The sequence below is a fragment of the Odocoileus virginianus genome, chromosome 13 (assembly GCF_023699985.2).
Source record: "Odocoileus virginianus isolate 20LAN1187 ecotype Illinois chromosome 13, Ovbor_1.2, whole genome shotgun sequence".
Taxonomy (NCBI): Eukaryota; Metazoa; Chordata; class Mammalia; order Artiodactyla; family Cervidae; genus Odocoileus; species Odocoileus virginianus.
In genome coordinates this window covers 29708262-29732171 of record NC_069686.1, presented here as the reverse complement: position 1 = coordinate 29732171, position 23910 = coordinate 29708262, and the positions used below count along the sequence as shown (strand labels likewise).

General features: G+C 39.4%; 2 protein-coding genes across 6 annotated transcripts in view; one reads left to right on the top strand and one right to left on the bottom strand.

Annotated features, from left to right (window-relative positions):
- The window catches only part of CCDC148 (coiled-coil domain containing 148), a 536518-nt gene that overhangs the window by 194320 nt on the left and 318288 nt on the right, over positions 1 to 23910 (bottom strand). The window lies entirely within an intron of this gene.
- UPP2 (uridine phosphorylase 2) overlaps positions 1 to 23910 on the top strand; it is a 39489-nt gene that overhangs the window by 4362 nt on the left and 11217 nt on the right. For 3 of the 4 annotated variants that reach the window (XM_020903719.2, XM_020903720.2, XM_070476159.1), the window contains exons 2-6: positions 563 to 680; positions 6393 to 6551; positions 9472 to 9586; positions 16956 to 17165; positions 19330 to 19476. In XM_020903719.2, the coding sequence (XP_020759378.2) occupies positions 563 to 680; positions 6393 to 6551; positions 9472 to 9586; positions 16956 to 17165; positions 19330 to 19476 (749 nt within the window). The remainder of the gene's footprint in view (positions 1 to 562; positions 681 to 6392; positions 6552 to 9471; positions 9587 to 16955; positions 17166 to 19329; positions 19477 to 23910) is intronic. The other variant, XM_020903722.2, reaches the window with a different exon arrangement.

The following is a 23910-nucleotide window of genomic DNA, read 5'->3' as shown; positions in this document are numbered from 1 at the left end:
ACATGTACACATACACTCAGATACAGACATACACAAAAACCCCATGGAAAGTTGAGGAGACAAAGAAATATGCAGAGATGAAAAGACAGCGGTGATAATATTCCCTCAGGAGAGCGTATGGAAGGATAGCCATGGGAGCAAAAGCCTGCCTGTGCAGAAATGATGGTTCTAAGTTTCCTGGTTATATAATCTTGCACGAGTTTCTCAACTTTTGTAAGCTTTGGCTTCTTACAAATTGAATTATTAGTGTTTGTTACCTAATAGAATGATTATAGGATTAAATGAAGTAATGTATTTATTATATGCAGTTTTTATGACATTGTGGAATTTTCATGCCTAATGCTATGCCTGGCACACAGTGAAAGGACAGCAAATCTTTGTCATTTTTATTCATTATACTGTATTTCTTCCTTACAAATCAATTAATCCTAAATGAAGGTTTGTGTCCAATATTTGGGCTTATGGTTATCATAGATGTAGAATGATATTTCTCTTTTGTGTGGTATCTCTCCAGATTCCTTTACATCTTCTTTGTACTATTTTTTTTTTTTTTTTTTTTCAGAAAAAGTTTTGTTCATGTTAAAAATCCTTACCTGGACTCTATGGATGAAGATGTTCTCTATCACTTGGATTTAGGAACAAAAACACACAACCTACCAGAAATGTTTGGGGATGTAAAGGTAAAAGTATTTCTAACTTTAGGGAAAACAATTTAATTTCCTCTGGTGATATTTCTCCTTATTTTCCTAACATAAACATTACTCTTTTGGCTAGAGAAATGTCAGAGGTCTAATAGGAACCAAAACCATGCTTATTCTCTGAAACAATTTAGATTGTGTATGTTATAAACAATCATTTCCACCTCAACAAGACACGTTCCCAAACTAAATCTAATGCAAACATTGTTATTTGACTTCTCTGGCCCCTAGAGATAAATCTGACTTTATTGACAATCCTGCTGGGTGTTCAGAATTCATTATGATTCAGTTCACTGTTTAACATCTTTATTTACAGATGAACCTCACTAATCTTCATTTTATCAAACCATGAAATAACTCAACAGAACTAACAATAGGATCTACCACTTCCTGAAAACAATTATTCAATATTTCATATTATTAAGATTTTTGTTATTTCATAAGACAATATTATGAGAAAAAATTGTTTATGGAATGTTACTAGGAAAATTGTATGTCTGTATTATTTATTTTATCTTAAATGTATATGTTAATTATAAAAGTGGCTTATGTTCATTATTTAAAATTGGAAAAATATAAAAAAGAATAATGACTTTAAAAAACACACCTAAGAAAAACTCCTACCATCTAGACATAGATGCCATCAACTTATTTTCTTTTCTCTTAAAGCTTTTTAATAGATTTTAAAATAGTTGGAATTACATAATTTTACATCTTGTGTTTTTCATTTAACTTGATGTCATTAATATTTCTCCATATTACAATATTCTCTTTGAAACACAGTTTTTATGGATGCCAAGTGCCTATGCCATACATTATATAGTCTAAAGTTGGCTTTCATGTTGAAGTATTTTCCATTATAAACAGCGCTCAAATTGATATTTTTGTACCTAAAACTTTTTCACATATAAGTCTATTTCTTTAAGATAATTTACAGAAGTGGTCAAAGGGAATAAACTTATTTTTAAATTAATTTTTATTGTAGTATAGTTGCTTTACAATGTTGTGTTAGTTTTTGCTGTATAGCAAAGTGAATTATAAGTCTCTCTCTATATATACATCCCCTCTTTTTTGGATTTCCTTCCCATTTAGGTCACCCCGGAGCATTGTGTAGAGTTCCCTGAACTGTATACTAGGCTCTCATTCATGATCTATTTCATATATGAACTTAAAAAAATTTTTTTTGTGCTCTAAAAAACCTATACTGAATCACAGTCCCACTACTAGAAAACTGCAGTTTTCAGCTGACTTTAATTCACTCCTTTAGCAATTATAAGAACAAAAATAAAAATTCGCATACCCGCTATCTCAAATCTTCACATTCCCTCTTCTGGTGGGTATAGCAGACATTCATTTTCTCCATAAAGTAAAGAAATTGAGTTCAGGGTGGTCAAAGGTGGTTAACAAGTTATGCCATACGGGGCAGAGCCAGGGCTTTCCCAGTTTCCAGGATTCTTGCCTGCTGCACTACGTGGGCTCTTTGAGTCATCGTAACTGAGAACAGTCCATTAATTGGCTGGGGGCACTGGAGAAAGGGGAGGAAGAGGAGGAGGATGGTAGTTACGTGAAGAAGGAGGAGAAGGAAGGAAAGCGGGAAGAGGGAGATGAAGAAATCAATCTACAATGCTCATCAACAGTAGGTGTTAAATTGCTTCCTCCCCTCCCATTGCTCCTATGGCACAAGCTGTGATGATACAGGCTGATCTGATGTGACCTGCCTGTGTCCTTACTCCCCTGCAATCAGTGACTCCTTGCCCTTTCATGGCATCCCTCAATCTTTTGCTTCATCTTTTCAATGTAATCTCTTTTCCTACTGCTGTTTCTGATATTTATGCTCCAAGAGAAATTGATCAAGGCCATCTGTGATACTCATTAACCAGACTTTATGTGAATTCAGGTTAGGTTTGAGGTTCATGCCTCACAATTTTTCCAGGACCCTTATATAAGGATAACTCTGATTAATTAAATGATCCATCGTAATTAATAAACTAAGGTGCACATCTAATTAAAAAGACATGTTTTTGAGACAGAACATGATCTATTATTTACATATCTAGGTATCTTTCTCTCTTCTACCTGACTGGATTTTTATCAGCACTCATACTTTATCATAACCACTATCCAATCTTAAAAATTCATAACCCGCCTGGTTCTGGACTACTTCAGTAGATTCTGTTTTGGATAAAACGACATGCTCTGGTTTAGAACACATTTCTACTAGAGAACAACTCTATTGATTGGGCCATTTGGATGGCTACGAGGCAAACGTGTGTGTGTGTGTGTGTGTGTGTGTGTGTGTAGACTGGGGAACAAGTAATGTAGTTCCAAATAATCTGAACTGGCTGTTTATTCTTTAGAGGCAGCAGGTAAAATCTGACATATTTATTAAGGCTCTTCTCAGAAACTTGCCTCCTTCCAGTTACATTCTTATCCTTGATCGAGAACATGCTAGGTGCAATTACTTGACTCACTTAAATTCCAAGATAGCAATCCTAGGTAAGAAGAGAGGACATAACCCATCAGTACCTGAAAACTTAGCCTTATCTTCACAGAGATGATCATTATTAATACCACTGTGTTCAAAGAAAAGAAGAACTTTGAGTGTCTAAAATTTTTAAACTTAAAATTTTGAATCATTGAAATGATCTCTGTTTTCTTCATTTTCTTACTTACCATACTTAAAAGGGCTTTGTTAGCTGTTACTTCAAAATATCAGTGGCCTAACACAATGTAAGTTTGTTTCTCACCCACACCGAGTACCAAGTGGGTGCCCCTGGTCAGTGGGTCGCTTTCCTCCAACTGGTGATTAAGGGTCCAGACTTCTCTCATCTTGTTGCTCTGTCATCTTCAAGGGGTGCCTTGCAAGGAGTGCCTGGGTGTCAACACCCATTCAGCAGACACATGGAAGACAATCTATAGCATCATTAATGGGAGATTTCTCTGGGTGAGAACTGGAAGTGACACTCATCACTTCTGTTCACATTCTAGCAGCTGGAACTCAGGTATATAGCCTCATCTAACTGAAGAGAAGGCCGGAAAGTTACATTTAGTAGTGTACCCAGAAAGATGGGGAAATAGCTTTGGTGAACAGCTAATGTATTCTGTCGTACTGACTTGACTCAATCAATCATCTGAAAAATATAGTGGGGGATCTTTAGAAGCTATCTGCTCAAATTCAGCCTCCAAATATATCTTTTATAAAATCACTAACTGGTACCCTCCATTCTCTCCCTAGAAATTTCAAGTAATATGGAAAAGCATTATTCCACTATGTAATGTGTATTTTAAGTCTTTTTACTTCTTTATTAACATATGAAACACATATACTTAAATAGGACTAGATTAATACAACATGGCAAAGCTAAGTCTTTCAAAACAGTAGGCATATTTGAAAGTGAGTTCACTCTGGCAGTCATTAGGCCAAGTCCTTAACATAGTTTTGCAATGCTTCAGACTCCTTCCCAACTCGTTTTTATCTCCTTTGATAGAACTAGGACAAATCATAATTGAGGGGAGCATAATCACAGAAATTGTTGCTTAAGGTTAATGTTGGTTGGTGGTCTTCAGTTGTATTTTACTTCTCATCAAAGCAACCAGACTGAAAATTATGTCCAGAGGTGATATTTAGTAAGTCTGATTTAGAAATAACTCTTTAAGAACAAAAATGCTTTTGTCTATACTTATCATCTTTATGTCTCCAGAAACATTCAGAAATTCCCATTGATTACAGCAATATCTACATTCAAAGAAGAATTCAAACCGCGAGGTATTACAACATCTGTTTTGGTTTTATGGTCAATCTGAATAGCTGTAATTTACATTTATGGTACCACACAATGAGGTTATTTTCAAACTACTGTATTTTGTAAAAAGGAAACAACAACAACAAAAATGACCTCCTTGTACTTAGATCCTGAGCCAAGTCTTAACTAGCCATACCCACAAGGGGAAAATTTCATGAATAATCAATAATAATTCAAAAACTCACCTTGGACCATGGTCTTATCCTCTTTGCTACTTAGGCTTGATGAATACCTTTCATTACAGTTCATATCAACTTTAGGCCCCGACCAAGAGCCTCTTAAGAAGGCACAGAAAAGACAATAATGTGGGTAGGAGAGAAGCAGAGGGCCTGGATAAAAGGGTAATTTCCCCCCATAATAGAGAATGAGGTGGCACAGGAATTATTGCTAAATGGAAACAGAATGCTTCGTGTAGTGAGACTACCCGTCATTCACAGTAAATCAATTGTGAATTGGGCACCTAACTCTACAACCTCAGTTAGGTATCTCCTTCGGAAGATACTCTTTATCCCCGTGAGAGACCTCATCGACAATCTTTCTGAAGCTCTGCCCAACACTGCCTGCATCAGTCAGGCAGCACCAGCTGCCTTTTCCTTGCTGGATTTGAACCAGCTTCATTTGCAAAAATTATGCAAATACAGAAACAAATAAGCAAGCTAAAAGCAGGGCTAGGAAACTGCTCTATAATATGAAAGATGGAAGTTACCATTTGTTGACCACTCAAAAGGTGCCTGGCTTTGTCCTCTATCACACTCAACAAAATCCTCAAAAGAGACTATATTTTTTCCCTGTTTTGGTCATGATGATCTGAGGCACATAGAGATTACCTGTAAGACACTGAACAAGCTTCTTAATCAGAGACAGGATTGGGGTACAAAACCAGGCTTCTCTAACTTCAAAGGGCAGTCCTTTAACCACTATGTTTCCATATCTCTCTGACTCAGGGCTTCTTCAGACTCTGTACACTTTACCACTCAGCTCAGATTCCAGAATGACTTTGCACCTGGTACCTTTCTGTGGGTCTCTGATACCTGCTGCCACTCATCATCCCACTGCTAGCACTGGTCCCCACAAAGCTGGCTGCTCATCCACGCTACACTTAGGTCATGCCCATCCTGTCTCTGGCATCCACCTCTCCCAGCCCTGGGGCTGATGTACCCCTAACAGGCTATTGCACAAGCAATTACCAGACAATTTTATTACTGTACTTTATTAGATTTGACACTCTTGACTGCAACACATATTGTAACTTCAAAGATGTTAAAATGTGAATGAATAAGACAAAAATAAAACCGAATCATTGGAAGCGATGAAATACCACACTGAGATTTTTAGTCTACAATGATAAGGCTTGTTCCATGAGGATTTCTTCTGAATGAGAAGTTGGAAAGCCTTGTGCTTTCTTTTAAGTTTCATGTTAACATCGTGTATTTCACAATAAAAGCATATGATTTGTAGGGTGGAATCAGAAAACATATCTAAAGTTGTTATTCTCTTACGGTTACTCTCACATTACTTACACTCCATGTCCACAGAATTGCCATGTTAAGGCTGTAGCCCACTAATGCCCAACAACAGGCTGCCTGTATGAACTTAAAATGCTGGTTGATGTTCACTGTGACAAAAATACCCACTTGAACAAAATCAACACTTATGTTGATTTTGTGATTATCTTTTTCTTTACTAATTAAGTACATCAAACTTTTTTTCTGATTGCCTGATTTCCCAGTTAATGATGCCAATTATTTAACACATGAACATTAACCCAGAAGGTCTACATATATCCTGAAGTATATAACTGAAAAACAAAATAACAACATTAAAGTTGAAAGATGACCCTTGCCTTTTATCTAAGGTACTAAGGCAGGTAATTGTTTATTTTTATTATCAGTTTGTCTGTGTTGGTGGGAGCCCCAACAGAATGAAAGCATTTGCACTGTTTATGCACAAGGAGCTCAGACTGGAGGACAGTGAAGAGGACATCAAGGATATCTGTGCTGGGACAGACAGATATTGTATGTACAAAATCGGCCCCGTCCTCTCCATCAGTGTAAGTACTCAACAGCTGCATGTCACCTAGTCATCACAAGCGAGCAAAAGAAAGTGGGACCTTCCAAATATAGGAGTTCCTTTTCCTCTCCTTCTTTGCACAGTTAAAGTAAGTGTCCAGGTGTGACATTCATAGTTGGAAAAAGTCCTAGGGGCAGAAAATAACATTCCGTGCCACTTTGGTATACTTTATTAGTTACGACTAAGCTATGCAAGTTAGGGGGAAAAGGCTTCAAAGCATACTTCCTCTCTTTAGTTTGTAACTGATTAATAAGCCACCAGCAATTTTTCTCCTCTATGTCTTATCCAACTTTGGGAATATTGGGCTTTTAGTACACAGGGTCTAATTTTCAGGATTACCGAAGTGGTGCCATTTAACACTATACTAAGCTTGCTGAAAAGCTGCTAATGCATTTCTATGCAGATCTTGTAAATTGCTCTCCTGTATTTAGAACATGCTAACAGTTCTGGACACACAGTGTCCTGAGACAATATGAAAGTGGAATGACTTGCAATCTTAGGGGACACAAAGCCTCTTTGCCTCTTGGACCCAGGATAGCATACACTTAGCCAAGTATAAATGCATATGCACCCAGCTTGCCTTCCAAGTGGGTCTCTCTGCCACAGGGCTGTTTTCTGAAACAACAGCTCTGAGGCTGTACATATCTAGACACTGAAGCTCCCATAAGGAGACAGTTAACCATGTCAGATGACAAGTGAAGAATCTACAACAGGGTGTGACAATTCTAAGGAGCTGAATTATACATGACTCCTGCACTAGGGAATAACTACTTTTCCTCAGTCACTCTGGAGATGGAAGAATGGATGATCATGGCTGCAAGCCTGGGCTGAAGAAGGGAAAACTATGCAACACTAATGGAACAGCCAAGTTGATCTCTCCTCTGAGTCAAAATACATAAAGCCTGCTTTGGACTCAAGTGGGAGAAACCATTCATTCATGTATTTGTTTATCTAACAGTTATAGAATATCTACATTAGGAAAAACTGAATACCCCCTGATCTTGGCATATTTTGTCTTACTAACTTTTGTTTGACTTTTAGACTACAACTCTTTGTCCTTTTTTGCACAATAAATGTGGAAGGACAAAAAGGTAAAATTTATAAAAATGAGAAACTATCATAAATAAATAGTAAAACTTCAGATATAAAAACAGCAGCGACTGATACTGTTGACCTGTCAGAAAAAGAACTGAAATATGCATCATGCCGGAAGAGGTCAGCCAATTGGAAATGAGCCTCAGTAGGCAGAAAGAGGATTTCTAGTTGAGATCCCTTCTTTGAAAATTCTTCCTCTCCAAAAGCTGCTGAGGTCTGGGTGTGTGTGTGTGTGTGTGTGTGTGTGTGTGTGTGTGTGTGTAAGAGAGAGACAGACAGAGAGTTCAGTAGAAATACACAAGCCCTTTTGTCACTTTATCACCATGCCGTATATAAAGTGATAATCATAAACCTATCAAGTATCTGATTTAGGAGGAAACTAATAGATCAAATAATGGTTCATTCTCTTCATTTATAATTGAGGAAATGAGATTTAGAGAGTTTATTCATTAGTGGCAGAGCCCAGACTTGTTAATCTTGGACATACAATTAATATAGGTTTGATTCATGCCTCTAGGAGACTTATGATGCATTTGGAAGTCAGAACATGTTCCATGGCAATCAAAAATAGGAAATCCAGAGGTTCAAAGTTTCCGTAGTTTAATATTCGTGATGGTGAAAAAAAGGTAACTCAAGTGAAAATATTGTGCCCATGGCTGAGTGGTTTTCCAGATTTGTTAATGAAGAACTAGTGGAAGCCATCACCTAACTGCCAAGATGTCCCTGGTGCTTTGTGCACACAAAGTCTTTGTGCCTGAGTAGAATATTGAAGACCACGTTTGACTCTCTGGCATTATGTTAGAAATGAAATAGAAACTGATTCTAAAGTTAGCTCCATCTACCACAAATTCCAGCATGGAGGATCTTTCTGGAACATTATTAGAACATATTGTAAATGCCAAGAATGGCCAAGTCCTCTAACCTGTGTTGATCTTTATTCTATGACAATGATTCTACTCTTCCAAATGCTGAGGAAGATGGGGTTGTAGTCATGATCTATAGCAATTTAATCAACAACTTAGTCTCACCTACACATTTAGTATGGGCTTCCCAGGTGGCGTTAGTGGTAAAAAACCCACCTGCCAATGCAGGAGACATAAGAGACTTGGGTGTGGAAGATCCCTGGAGGAGGGTAAGGGAACCCACTCCAGTATTCTTTGCTGGAGAATCCCAAGGACAGAGGAGCCTCATGGGCTATAGTTCATAGGGTTGCAAAGAGTCGGACACAACTGAAGTGACTTAGCAGGCATGCACACACTTAGTATATGCTCCAATTTTTAGGTGTAGGTATAACCCATATCTCTAACTTTGTACCTTTCAAAGCTCACACAGAGTTACCAGCAAATGAACATGGATACATGGATCAATGAAATGGATTTACTCTTTCATTTACTATGGTGGAAAAGGACTAAATACGTGGCAGTCAAATCTATATTTCCTCGAAATCAAGTCAATCTTGCAAAAAGCTCTTTTTCAAAGACTCATTGTGAAAAGCCCAGAAATGGCACTGCCCTGACACACCAGTACACCACGCTGTCCCTACCTTCTGCTCTTGACAATGAGGGCTGAACTCAGTTTAACTGGCAGGGAGATGCCTCTCTTTGATCATCACAGATGGACCCATCTATCAGCATGTCATGTGGGCGTCAGTTAGAGCTGACTTACATTTTTCTCAGCTTTGGCAAAGTCATAATGATTATGTAAATTCATCTGCGGGCTGTTAACTTGTAATGAAGGAAGAAAATATGTCCTGTGCGTGTATCAGTCTGCGAGATGTATAATGACTTTCCCTTTTCTCTCCACAGCATGGCATGGGCATCCCCTCCATTTCTATTATGCTTCATGAACTCATTAAATTACTATACCATGCCCGGTGCTCTGATGTTACCATTATCAGAATCGGTACATCAGGAGGAATAGGTGAGATGAACTGATTTCTATACTATACTAATAAATCCAAGTAATGGTTCCATACAGGGTAGCTAGCTGCGAAAGCATACCAACATACTCAGAGCCCCGCTGAAACCCAGATGGCCTGAAAAGTGTCAGGAGGTTGAGCTTGAGGCAATTTGGAAATTTAAACTTAGAGAAAACTAAAGGAATTTAAAGAAATATGTGTGTATGTGTATATATATATACACACACACACACATATATATATACACACATATATGTGTGTATGTATAATCTTTCTCTTTTTACCTGCATGGAATCCTGGAGTGAGACATCACACTGCCCATTGCCCAGATAGGCTTAGGTGTTCTTAAAGGGAAGAGTGAAACAATTGCTAGGAAATTTGCTTTGAGAATAAGAGTAAGTTTCAAGGGTTAGCATAAATTTTGAAGCTTAAAAATTTTATAAGTGACAGAAATAACTGCTTTCAAGTGAAAAAATATCCCTAAGACTTGCCTTATTTACCAGCTAAGTACAAAGATGTCAACAGTTCTCAGGAAAGCATTGTTTCTAGCTCACGTCAGTGACTACCCTTTACTTGGCTTGGTCTGGGTCTTTTCTACATGGACATACCAGAAGACATCAGGCCAGGCTGTTAGGCAAGAGTCGGGAGATGCTTCCAAAGTTTTTCTCATCACCAACCCTCCTCCCTTATTCCTCAGCTGGCCAGGCAACTGGTCAGGAGCCGTGTTTATATATCCACCTTGGGTTCAGGTAAAGTTCGGAGGAGACCTTCTTTTTCAACCTTTTCCTCAGGAGCAGATCTTGTGAGAGAATGATTCTACTATGTCAAGAAATGCAAACAGCAGGGCATTGCAACTGAAAATATTAGGTTGACAGAGTGACAGGACTGAATGGGAATTTTTTTTTTTAAAGCTGGAAATTATTTTAAAAAATTTGGTCTTAGAATTACACAAGTGGCTAAGTCGTGCTTCACTGGAAACAAACATGTTAAAAAAAAATCATGTCCTTTCCACAGCTGTGGTACAGGAATAAAGTCCATCCAAGACCCTCACAGACGGATTAATGGACATCTATGGATGTCCATTCAGAAGAGAAGGAGAATGTTAGCAATCATTGTTAGATCAGGCATCCTTCGGGATGGTTGTTTAGCTAATGTTATGCCAAATATGCAATAGTAGGGAATGAGGCATTTGGGGGTGAAATGGATAATGTTGTTATAAAAAGTGCTCAGAATTCTTGAGTTGTGGGATACAAGGATCTGTCTGTGTAGCTTGTGCCCATGCAGTGTACCATCCTGACCGCTGAGGTTTCCCTACGATATTAGCAAGTGTCCAGTGTGGGCAAGGTACCCTACTGACTATCCGGCTTATGGTCATGGACTCTAGGTGTTTTGCTTCATGATACATACATCCCTTGCAGCACAATGAAGGCCTATGAATTGTGGGAAATTAAAGCAATGTGCTGTTGTGGATATCTATCATTTTGAAGTTGGTCTCATTAAGAATTCTTAACTTATTGGTAAGATGTGTTTGTTTGTTTTGTCGTAAGAAGCATTGATTTGCAGATGAAGAATGTGCAACTTGTTTTTTTCCCCCCTTATGTTTCCATTCTTTAGATGAGCCAACAAAACTTGATGATGATGAAGTATTTGAATAAATAGTAAATAGTACATTAGCCTTTAACAGGGATAAAAATGTTTCAATGCATCTAAATAATAGGATGGCATGTGAATAACTTCATTATTGATGTCCACATTTTCAGTTTCCTTCTCAGTCACTTTCTTGTCTTTAGGACATTGTGAATAATTCAAGAAGCTACTTTTTTGATTTACTTAAAAAGTATCTGACCTACCAAGTTTCTATTATCATAGTCCACTTTGGGTCTCTACCTGGATTTTCTAAATCAACCACATGCTGACCCATGTTGGGATTTATTAAGAACCCAGAAGGATATGTCTATGCACTGTGGTAGAGGTTTGTAATTTTTTTCTATACTAAGTCACATAATAAATATTTTAGGCTTTGCAGTCCATATGGTTTCTGTTGCAACATCTGAACTCTGCCATTAGTGTGGAAACAATCATTAAAAATAAGCAAATGAGTGAATGTGGCTGAGTTTCAATAAAACTCTATTTACAAAGATGGACTGGATCTGGCCCATAAGTTATAGTTTTCAGATCTCTGTCTATGGCATCTCTATGAAAACATTTCATTCATTCAATGAATTTTTACTTATAATGAGTACTTATAATGTGTCATGGATCACAGCTTTGTTGTGGCAAAGGGGCTTGCATAACTCAATGAAGCTATAAGCCATTCCATGCAGGGCTGCCCAAGATGGACAGGTCATAGTGAAGAGTTCTGACAAAATGTGGTCCACTAGAGGAAGAAATGGCAACCCACTCCAGTATTCTTGCCATGAGAGTGCCATGAACAGCATGAAAAAGCAAAAAGATATGACACCAGAAAATGGGCCCTCCAGTTCAGAAGGTGTCCAATATGCTACTGGGGAAGAGCAGAGGGCAGCTACTAATAGTTCCAGAAATAATTAGGTGGCTGGGCCAAAGCAGAAATGACACCCAGTTGTGGATATGTCTGGTGGTGAAAGTGAAGTTCCATGCTGTGAAGAATAATATTGCATAGGAACCTGGAATGTTAGGTCTAAAAATCAAGGTAAATTGGAGGTGTTCAAGCAGGAGATGGCAAGATTGAACACCGACATCTTAGGAATCAGTGAATTAAAATGGAACAGAAAGAGCAAATGTAATTCAAGTGACCATTTTATCTACTACTGGGTGCAAGAATCCCTTCAAAGAAAGAGAGTAGCCCTCATAGTCAATAAAAGAGTCCAAAATGCAGTACCTGTGTGCAGCTTCAAAAACGACAGAATGATTTTGATTCATTTCTAGGCAAACCATTCAATATCACAGCAATCCAAGTCTATGCCCCAATCACTGATGCCAAGGAAGCTGGAGTTGATTGGTACTATGAAGACCTACAAGACCTTCTAGAACTAACACCAAAAAAGATGCCTTTTTCATCATAGGGGAATGGAATGAAAAGGTAAGAAGTCAACAGATACCCAGAATAACAGGCAAGTTTGGTCTCGGAGTACAAAATGAAGCAGGGTAAATGCTCAGTTTTTTCACAAGAAGATGCTGGTCACAGCAAACACCCTTTTTCAATAACCCTAGAGATAGCTCTACATATGGACATCATGAGATGGTCAATACTGAAATCGGATTGATTATGTTCTTTGCAGCCAAAGATGGAGAAGCTCTATACAGTTAGCAAAAACAAGACCTGGAGCTGACTGTGGCTCAGATCATCGGTTCCTTATTGCAAAATTCAGGGTTAAATCGAAAAATGTAGGGAGATCGGCTAGGTCATTCAGGTATGACCTAAATCAAATCCCTTGTGATTATACAGTGCAGATGATGAATAAATTCAAGGTATTAGATCGGGTAGATAGAATGCCTGAAGAACTATGGAGGGAAGTTTATAACACAGTACAGGAGGTGGTGACCAAAACCATCCTAAAGAGAAAGAAATGCAAGAAGGCAAAGTGGTTGTCTGAGAAGGCTTTGCAAAGAGCTGAGGAAAAAAAAAGAGAAGCAAAAGGCAAGGGAGGAAGGGAAAGATATACCCGACGGAATGCAGAGTTCCAGAGAACAGCGAGGAAAGGTAAGAATGCCTTCTTAAATGAACAATGCAAAGAAACAGAGGAAAACAATAGGATGGAAAAGACTAGAGATCTCGTCAAGAAAATTGGAGATATCAAGGGAACATTTCATGCAAGGATGAAAAGTGAAAGTGAAAGTCGCTCAGTCATGTCTGACTCTTAGTGACCACATGGACTACAGTCAGCTAGGCTCCTCTGTCCATGGAATTCTCCAGGTAAGAATACTGGAGTGGGTTGTCATTCCCTTCTCCAGAGGATCTTCCTGACCCAGGGATCGAACCTGGGTCTCCTGCATTGCAGGAAGCTTCTTTACCAACTGAACCACTATGATAAAAGACAGAAATGGTAAGAATCTAACAGAAGCAGAAGAGATTAAGAAGAAGTGGCAAGAATATACAGAAGAACTTACAAAAAAGGTCTTAATGACCTAGATAATCATGATGATGTGGTTATTCACCTAGAGCTGAACATCTAGGAATGTGAAGTCAAATGGGCCTTAGGAAGCATCACTATGAACAAAGCTACTGGAGGTGACGGAATTCCTGCTGAGCTAATTAAAAATCCTAAACGATGATGCTGTTAAAGTGCTGCACTCAGTATGTCAGCAAATTTGGAAAACTTAGCAGTGGCCACAGGACTGGAAAATGTCAGTTTTCCTTCCAATTTGAAAGAAGAGCAATACTAAAGAATGTTCAAACTACCATATGATTGAGCTCATTTCCCATGCTAGCAAGGTTACACTCCAAATCCTTCAAGCTAGGTTTCAGCAGTAGTGAACTGAGAACTTCCAGGTTTACCAGCTGGGGTTTGAAGAGGCAGAGGAACCAGAGATCAACTTGCCAACATTCACTGGATCATGGAGAAAGCAAGGTAGTTCCAGAAAAACATCTACCTCTGCTTTATTGACTCCACTAAAGCCTTTGACTGTGTGGACCACACCAAAATGTGGAAAACTCTTAAAGAGATAGGAGTACCAGACCACTTTACCTGTCTCTTGAGAAACCTATATGGGGGTCAAGAAACAACAGTTAGAACTGGACATGAAACAAAACACTGGTTTCAAATTATGAAAGCAGTATGACAAGGCTGTATATTGTCACCTTGCTTATTTAACTGTTATGCAGAGTATATCATGCAAAATGGCGGGTTGGATAAATCACAAACTATAATCAAGATTGCCAGGAGAAATATCAATAACCTCAGATATGCAGATGATACCACTCTAAAGGCAGAAAATGAAGAGGAACTAAAGAGCCTCTTGATGAAGGTGAAAGAAGAGAGCGGAAAAGCTGGCTTGAAACTCAACATTCAAAAAATTAAGATCATGGCATCTGATCCCATCACTTCAAGGCAAAAAGAAGGGGGAAAACTGGAAACAGTGTCAGACTTTACTTTCTTGGGCTCCAAAATCACTGCAGATAGTGACTGCAGCCATGAAATAAAAAGACGTTTGCTCCTTGGAAAAAAAGCTGTGACAAACCTAGACAGTATATTGAAAAGTGGAGACATCATTTTGCCAAAAAAGGTTCATATAGTCAAAGCTATGGCTTTTCCAGTAGTCATGTATCAATGTGAGAGTTGGACCATAAAGAAGGTTAAGCGCCAAAACTGAAGCTTTCAAATTGTGGTGCTGGCCTTTCGGCCAGAACCACCACCTTCCAGTAATTCACCAAAATGACCAACACAAAGGGAAAGAGGAGGGGCACCCGCTACATGTTCCCTAGGCCTTTCAGAAAACACGGAGTTGTTCCTTTGGCCACATACATAGAAATCTACAAGAAGGATGATATCATGGATATCAAGGGGATGGGTATTGTTGAAAAAGGAATGCCCCATAAATGTTACCATGGCAAAACTGGGAGAGTCTACAGTGTTACCCAGCATGCTGTTGGCATCATCATAAACAAACAAGTTAAGGGCAAGATTCTTGCCAAGAGAATTAATGTGCATATAGAGCATATTAAGCAACCTAAGAGCTGAGATGCTTCCTGAAATATGTGAAGGAAAATGATCACAAAAAGAAGGAAGCCAAAGAGAAAGGGACTTGGGTTCAGCTGAAGTGACAGCCTGCTCTACCCAGAGAAGTACACTTCATAAGGACCAATGGAAAGGAACCCAACAAACTGCTGGAGCCCATTCTCTATGAATTCATGGCCTGATGGGTATAAAAATAAAGACCTGGACTATAAACAACACAAAAAAAATTGTAGTGCTGGAAGACTCTTGAGAGTCACTTGAACTCCAAGATCAAACCAGTCAATACCAAAGGAAATCAATTCTGAATATTCATTGGAAGGACTGCTGCTGAAACTGAAGCTCCAGTACTTTGGCCACCTGATTTGAAGAACTGACTCATTGGAAAAGTCCCTGATGCTCAGAAAGAGTGAAGCCAAAAGGAGAAGGGGGTGGCAGAGGATGAGATGGTTAGATCGCATCAGCAACTCAATGGACATGAATTTGAGCAAACTCTGGGACATAGAGGACAGAGGAGCCTGGTGTGCTGCAGTCCATGGGGTTACAAAGAGCTGGACTCTTAGTGACTGAATAATAACAAAACCTATAATGTGATAGGCATAATACTACCAAGGAGAAAACAGAGGACAAATACTGCCCTTGCCTTTATAGAGCCTATGTTTTATCAGGACAACAGACAAACAAATGAGGAATTACAAGTGTAATGAATCTTAGGACAGAGAGAATCTAGTGAAGAAAGTGTTGGTTGCTCAGTTATGTCCAACTGTCTGTGACCCCATGCACTAGGCTCCTCTGTCCATGGGATTTCCCAGGCAAGAATACTGGAGTGGGTTTGCCATTTCCTTCTCCAGGGGATCTTCCCAACCCAAGGATCGAACCCAGGTGTCCTGCATTGTAGGTGGATTCTTTACCATCTGAGCCATCAGGGAAAGCCTCCTGGGGAAATTGAATGTAATCTATCTGTGTGACCTTTTAGACCTCCCCACACTCCACTGTGGATTCAGATCTTTTGAAGGAAGGGATTTAAACTGACACTTGAAGAACGGGTTGGAGTTAGTCTGATGAAAGTGCATGGGGGAGGATGAGACAGCGCGTCAGGCCAGGGGAATAACAGTTGGCAGAAAATGGTTTCTCAAGTCCCAGACACTTGAGTTCCTGAGTCCCAGGAGCAAACCAGACTTTGTAGCAATGGAAGGTCAGACAAGAGGCCTAATTTACATGGGGTGGGAGAGGGGAGGAGGGAATGGATGTGATGAAGATCAAATGGAAGAGAGGACAGTGATGCAAAGAAATTATAGTAATCAAAGAGCAGCAGAGAAGATTAAATATCAAATAGTCACATCACTTTATGAAAACTACTTGCTGGCAGGCTCACTTAGTTTATTCCTGACCTAATTTATTCAAATTTGAGCCCAAAGGCCAATACTAATTTGCATGCCCAAGAGTCATGTTTATCTTGAAATCTAAACCCCATCACATTGTAAATGTGAATCTGGAAAGACAGCAAATGTAAATGCCTCTTTGGAGTGTTACTATTAATTGCATTTGGAAAAGAAAATAATTTAAAACTTGAAAATCCAGAGAATCATTAGCAACTAGCATTAATTAATGCTGGAAGAAGAAAAAAAATGCTGGAAGAAGAGATTATATACTATGTGTCACAAGTCAACTATAAGTGACATTCTTCTGTAACCACCTATTTATTCCCATACTGCAGGGATTGCACCGGGATCCGTTGTAATAACAGATGAAGCCGTAGACTCCTTCTTTAAGCCCCGGTTTGAACAGGTAATCTTGGACAACATTGTCACCAGAAGCACTGAACTTGACAAAGAGCTGGCTGAGGAACTATTCAACTGTAGCAAAGAAATTTCCAACTTCCCAACCCTCATTGGACATACGATGTGTACCTATGATTTTTATGAAGGTGAGAAGAATTTATAAACTGTGAAAGCAGCAGAAAATTACCAGCAATACTTCGTTATTCAAACCTATAATTTATATTAAAAACTTCACCATAGAGAATTAATAGTTGGGGATTTAAAGAGGCACTGAAACAGCCTTTTCAACTTACTAAAGTAAAGAAATGTAAGGACATAATAAGCAGAAGAGACATACACATAATGAATTTATTTTGAGAGTGGGTTTAATCCTCCAAGAACAAATTGGATACTCTATGCAATTAGTGATGTTCGTAAAATCTTATCTCTGTTTATATCTTTAATTTAAACTGGAGAAGGGGGATACACTTCTCTGCTTCTGCCATTTTGAGGTACATTCACCAGTACCTTGAAAAGGAGCAGGAACCTAGAAAAGAGTGGGAACCAGGAAATCAGGAGAAATATTTGGAGGGGGAAATCCTGAAGGGATGGAATAGTCTCAGATCAGTTCTCTTTTCTCTCAGCCATGAGTAAAAGGTTCTCAAATCAAGTTTAGGAACAAATTGAAGGTGACTTCCAAGTAGCAGTTCTTGCTACAAGGGGTGGGGGGCCAGGAGAAAAATCATTCCAGAACAGACCCTGCTCATTCCACAAGAAAGAATCTAACCAGGGTTGGTACCATTCCTTGGAGGACATTCTAGAAATCTTGTAGTACAGCTGTGTCTAAGTATGTTCATCAAACCACATATTACTTCATTTTTAATTATTTTTCTTTTCCCTTTGGATCAAACTTAAAGTACTACATTGAATTCTAAGCAATTATTTGTGAAGATACATTATATTATCTATACTGGTTACTTCAGGTTAGTAAATGTGTTGTCACAACATACGCGTTATAAAATAGGAGGTGCTTTGGGTCTGATAGGGTAAAGACTCCATCTCAGGCCACTGGCCCCTTCATTGGGAGGGTCACCAATGAATTTAAGCCAGAGCTTGCAAAGAGCATATGTAGGAGTCAATGTTTCTTTGGGCTGCACAGTATTTTTAAAGTGTGAATTATTTTGCCAACATTTATATGTTCTGGATATTTCATATGAAAAATGAAAAAAATTTTTCATTTTTCATATGAAAAACCCAGATTTTTGGCTTCTTGAAATAACATAATATTAAAAATATAAAATAATTTATGCACAGCCGCCCTGGCAAGTCACACCTGGGGCTGCATTCATTGAAGGTGAGGTGAGGCTGCTCCCTTCCCACCAGACACACCTCATTGACATTACCTGCTTGACTTGTGGGACGTCTGCGTTTAGACTGGTTCATTAGTGGTGTTAGCAGGCAGCTCCAAGGAGTGCGGGAGGAGAAGTAGGGACAGTAGAAGCAGCATGAAGGATAAAGGAAAGGGGAAAAAGGAGAGGAAAGGGAGACAAAAAAAGAAATGTGCAATATGGATAACAGTGTATACTGGCCGCCCTGCTTCAATAGGACACCCTCAGAGGTAGGACCCGGTGAAGTCTCTCCCCAGCGCATGCGCAGTGGAGGAGTCATAGCATCTGCCTTTTCTCCTGCCCCTTCTGGCCCCACTAGTAGGTGCAGGTGGAATTATGTGCTAAATAAACACTGAGAGCATCCTAAAAGGGAAAAATGTGATCACAAAAGGCTAGCGTGCAGCCTGGGGTGTGTGGCAGGAAACAGGGTTGACAAATCAACAGTCTGTAGGTTGCTACCATGGTTATGATGGTCAGACGGAATTGCAATATCCAAACCACCCTCCTGGTCCTCAAGTAGCTTAGGATCATCACTGGGGCTTGGAGCATTTTATTCTTCTGCAGCAACTGTTTCTGGGCCATCTGCCAGTCACAGGAGCAACCTGAGATTTTCCTCAAAGGGCAGATCTTCCAGCGACCCTCCAGATCCCGCTATCCCTGGGCACAGTGCTGGCTGCTGAGGCCACTCAGTGGTTACTTGCCCCAGAGTTGGGGAGCTCAGTGCCATGGAGACCCCACTCTATGTGAGATGCTTGAGCTAGGCACAATCTTGCCTCATGTCCTCTGGTAGGATGATTCTGATGGCTAGATTTACCTTACCTGGGGTGCAGGCCACAGGTTAGACTTAGCCACAGAGCACTTGGTCTGGCAGCAAGCCTCTTAGTGATGCCACAGCAACTGTAGTGGGACATCAAGTCACTAAACATTCTCCATTCTCTTTCAGGCCAGGGTCGACTAGATGGAGCACTGTGCTCTTTTTCCAGAGAAAAGGGGTTAGATTACTTGAAGAGAGCATATAATGCCGGCGTCAGAAATATTGAAATGGAGTCTACAGTGTTTGCAGCCATGTGTAGACTTTGTGGTCTAAAAGGTAAGACTTTCATGAATGCCTAGGGTCAAATTCTCTTCTTTCATGAAGTTATTTTCACACTTCAGGAGAAGAAAAAGGAATTCAGCTATATATTAATTTGGGTTGAAAGTATGATTATGTCATAATATCTTGTGAGTGGGCAGGACATTATTCCTATTGTGCAAACGAGGAAACTAAACCTTAAGGGTCAAAAGTGAGTTGCCCATGATCACTAGATAGTGGGTTATGTAGCCAAGACTTGACAGCAAGTTCACTTTTCTTCATCCTAATAGTGACTGCTGTTTTTTACTGCAATTGAATTTACTGAGACATGACACAAATAACATATCCCTAAAATAGTCCATCAAAGGACGAAATATCAGTGGAGCAGTGTGTTTTTAGAGTTAATTTACATGCAGTTTTGCTTTCCCCACTCTTTTATTTTGAAAAGAAATCAAGAATACAGAAAAATTAACAGAATAGTATAATACTTAGGTACCCCTTAGCAAAATTCAAGTTTTTAGTATTTTCACATGTGTGCATCCTCTCTAAATATATAATGTGTGTGTATGTATATATATGTGTATGCATATATATACATATATATATACATATATATATATACACACATATATATCCATCTATTTGGTTTCTTCTTCTAAATCATTATAAGTAAATTACAAATATCATGCCACTTAACTTTTGTACCTCAGCATCATTTCCTAAGAATAAGAATGTTCCCCTAATGTTCATAATATAATTATCAAACAAGAAAAGCTAAGAAAAGTAAAAATCATTTCATAACATCATTTAACACCCATTCCATATTTAAATTTTCTGATTATCCTAAGAATATCTTTAAAGAGCACTTTAATCCAGTATTGAATTAATTTTATATGCTGTGTTGCTTGGTTATTGTATCTCTATGTTTTTACAACTAGAATGGGCTTCCTACTTTTCTTTTTTTCCCGGGACTGTGATTTTTTTGGAAAGTCCAGGCTGCTATCCTGTAGCACACCCATGTTCTAGATTTTTCTGCACACATCATTTCAGGGTTTCACTTGTGCATTTATACTGAATATTTCCTGTAAAGCAGAAGCAAAATCTAGGGGCTTGATTAGAGTCAGCTCTGTGGCAAGAAGATTTCATAGTAACATAAACTATGCACATTAGTTTCCCTTGCTCCATATCAGAGAAAGGTAAGGTGAAGATATTCCACTATCAGTAATTTTGCATCACTTGGTTCAAGTGATAACTGTCATCTCTCTCCATTGAAAAATTAATGCTTTCTCTTTGTAAGTAACAAGTAACCTCGGGGATGATAATTTGGCATTTTGATAATTTTGATTTTCTAATTCCATCATTCCTCCAACATTTATTAGCTGGTATTTTTTAAGAAGAGGCTTTCTTTCTCACACTCCTCTCTCTCTCTCTTTTTGGTGACAGGGAGTTATTGTCTTGCCGATTTTGTTCAAAGCAGTGTGTATATACAGCTTCTGTCATTACTCTTTTTGATACGCAAATAATCCTAAAATTGGCTAGGAAGAGTCTCTTCTAACACACTCTTTTGTCCTTTTTTGACATAATTCTCTTCGCTCTTAGGCATCGTTTACATTGTCTTTGCCTCAGGTCTGGAATCATCCATTTCTCCAAGAAGCTCTGCTTCTTTGGGTGGAGAATGGCATTATGAAGTCAAATATGAATTATTTTCATACTCATCTTCTAGATTAAAAAAAATCAACCTTAACTGATGGAAAAGGTAAAGATGCAAAGTTAGTTAAATGTTATATATTAACTTGGCTATGAAAGTCTCAGATCTAAGGCTAAATAGCATCATCTAAAATAGTATTTTTGAATGGCAAGCAGTCCCCAAATATGAATAATGATATTCAAGAAACATTGGAGCAACTTTTTTTTTTAAGATTGCCTAGTTTTCTGGATGCATGAGACAAGTGCTCAGGCCTGGTGCACTGGGAAGACCCAGAGGGATGGTGTGGGGAAGGAGGTGGGAGGGGGGATCGGGATGGGGAATACATGTAAATCCATGGCTGATTCATGTCAATGTATGACAAAAACCACTACAATATTGTAAAGTAATTAGCCTCCAACTAATAAAAATAAATGGAAAAATAAAATAAAATAAAAAGTTAGAAAACATTAGTGTAGTAAGTTAGCTAGTAAAAATGTTAATAAAGTTCTAATATGTCCATGGTTTTAGAGAGTTAAAAAAAAATGCCTAGTTTTGTTTTTCACACAGCAATTATCCTTTTTCATAAGAGTCCATAAAAAATGTCATCTATTCAAATGTGTTTTATAGCATACCTACTGAGTGCATGGCACAATACAAGAAGCCTGGTTTTTAAATCAGATTTTTGGCTGATAAGATTTGTCTCAATCATTGTCTTCCTAAGAAGGAAGAACTTTCTCCTATGCATCAGCTGGTTTCCTGAGCACCCAGGCAGTATGGACACAGCAGAGGATGACACAGAATCTCTGCTGCTGAGGAGTCTAGAGGGGAGAGAAATAACAACGAAGAGTTATCTATAACAATACAGTAGTGTGTTAGATGCCGAGGAGCATGACGGTGAAAAAATAAGGCAGGGAAAGGCGCAGGGGCAGCCAAGGTAGGGAGGAAAACCATGAATTAAGATAGGGAAGGGTGCACGGAGAAGGTGCCACTCAGGAAAACGCCACATGGGTGCCTGGGCAGAGCAGTCTGGGAAACGCAAATCCAAGACTGCCGAGCAGGAGCACCCAGAGTGTGCAGGACACACAGCGAGACCAGTGCGTCTGGAGGGCAGTGGAGAGGGTAGGGGATGGAGTGAATGAGGCCTGGGTCCCCATGAGAACTGTGACTTTCACTCTGAGCAACATGAGAAGCCATTGGAGGCCTTTGAATGGAGAAGTGACGGGATCTGGCTTGCCCTCGAACAGGAGCACACTGGCTGCTGATCTGGGAAGAGCCTACTGGCGTCCATGGCAGAAGCAGGGAGAAAGGAGGGCTGATACCACAGTCTAGGGAGATATGAACCAAAGCTGAGAAAGTGAGAAGAAATCATGCTAGATATAGCTTGAAACAAACCCAGTGAGATTTGTTGACAATGTGATATGAATTTGGAGAGAAACACAGGAGTGGAGATCAACTCCCAGGCTTTGGGCCTGAACAGCTGAAAGGATGGAGTTATCACAATTGGGACAGAGAAAATTGGGTGGGGCTTTGGGGGTACTGTGAAAGTGAAAGCTGCTCAGTCGTGTCCAACTCTTTGCGACCCCCTGGACTATATAGTCCTTGGAATTCTCCAGGTCAGAATACTGGAATGGGTAGCCTTTCCCTTCTCCAGGGGTTCTTCCCAAGCCAGGAATCGAACCTAGGTCTCCCACATTGCAGGCAGATTCTTTACCACCTGAGCCATAAGGGAAGCCTAGGAATACTGGAGTGAGTAGCCTATCTCTTCTCCAGTGGGTCTTCCTGACCCAGGAATTGAACCAGGGTCTCCTGCATTGCAGGCAGATTCTTTAACAACTGAGCTATCAGGGAAGTCCTGGGGGTACTGTAGTAGACATCAGATAGAGGTTAAATAAGCAGGTGGGTTTATTAATCTTGAGTTTAGGTGTGAAGTTTGGACTGGAGAAGTAAACAAAGAAAGTTGTAAGTTGACAACATGTAGGTAGCACTCAAAGTCCTGCAATGAATGAGATGATAAAGCAAATCAATGTAGAAACCGATGAAAAAGTTAGGGCAGGTGAGGGAGATCTAGCAGAAACTAAGGAGGAGGGGTCAGTGCAATTTGCAGAACACCTGGAGAGTCTAGTGTCCCAGAACCAAAGAAGAAATCTTCAAAGAAGCAAGGAATTATAGCCCAATAATGATTTACTTGATCACAGGTAGAATTTTAATTCTAGTATTTGTCCTTATTGTCACCTAATTTTAATACACAAAGCTACAAACAAAATGTATGTGGTAACATTTCTAAAAGCACATCTTAGAAGTTGTAAGTCACAAGAAGAGATTAATTGTAGAACCATTACTCTCATTGCAGAATGAATGGACACACAAATACTTGCAACATATGAGTGAAGGATGCAGTTGCATCCTTGTCCTCTTTAGAAGGCCATCATTAATACCCACTTTCAGGGAAGCAATAATGTCTGCTTTCCTTCCACAAGTTAGTGAGGGTGGGAGCCCTAGCTGGGAGCAACTCACCCTTCCCTGAGCAGCAGCCCAGCCAGCACATGACGGGCAGGAACACCTGGATTCAGATTATTTCTGCTCCAGGAAATGTTTCCTCACATTTCTTTCTCATGGAAATAGCAAGTGGTCACTTGAGTCACGCCTCATCAAATATGCAGATGGAGGAAAATTTGGTAACCAATTTAGTCAAACACAACGTGCCAGGTCACGAACTGCTGCCCTGATGTAAGTTTGGTGATGACCATCAGTTCCTTCTTAAGAGG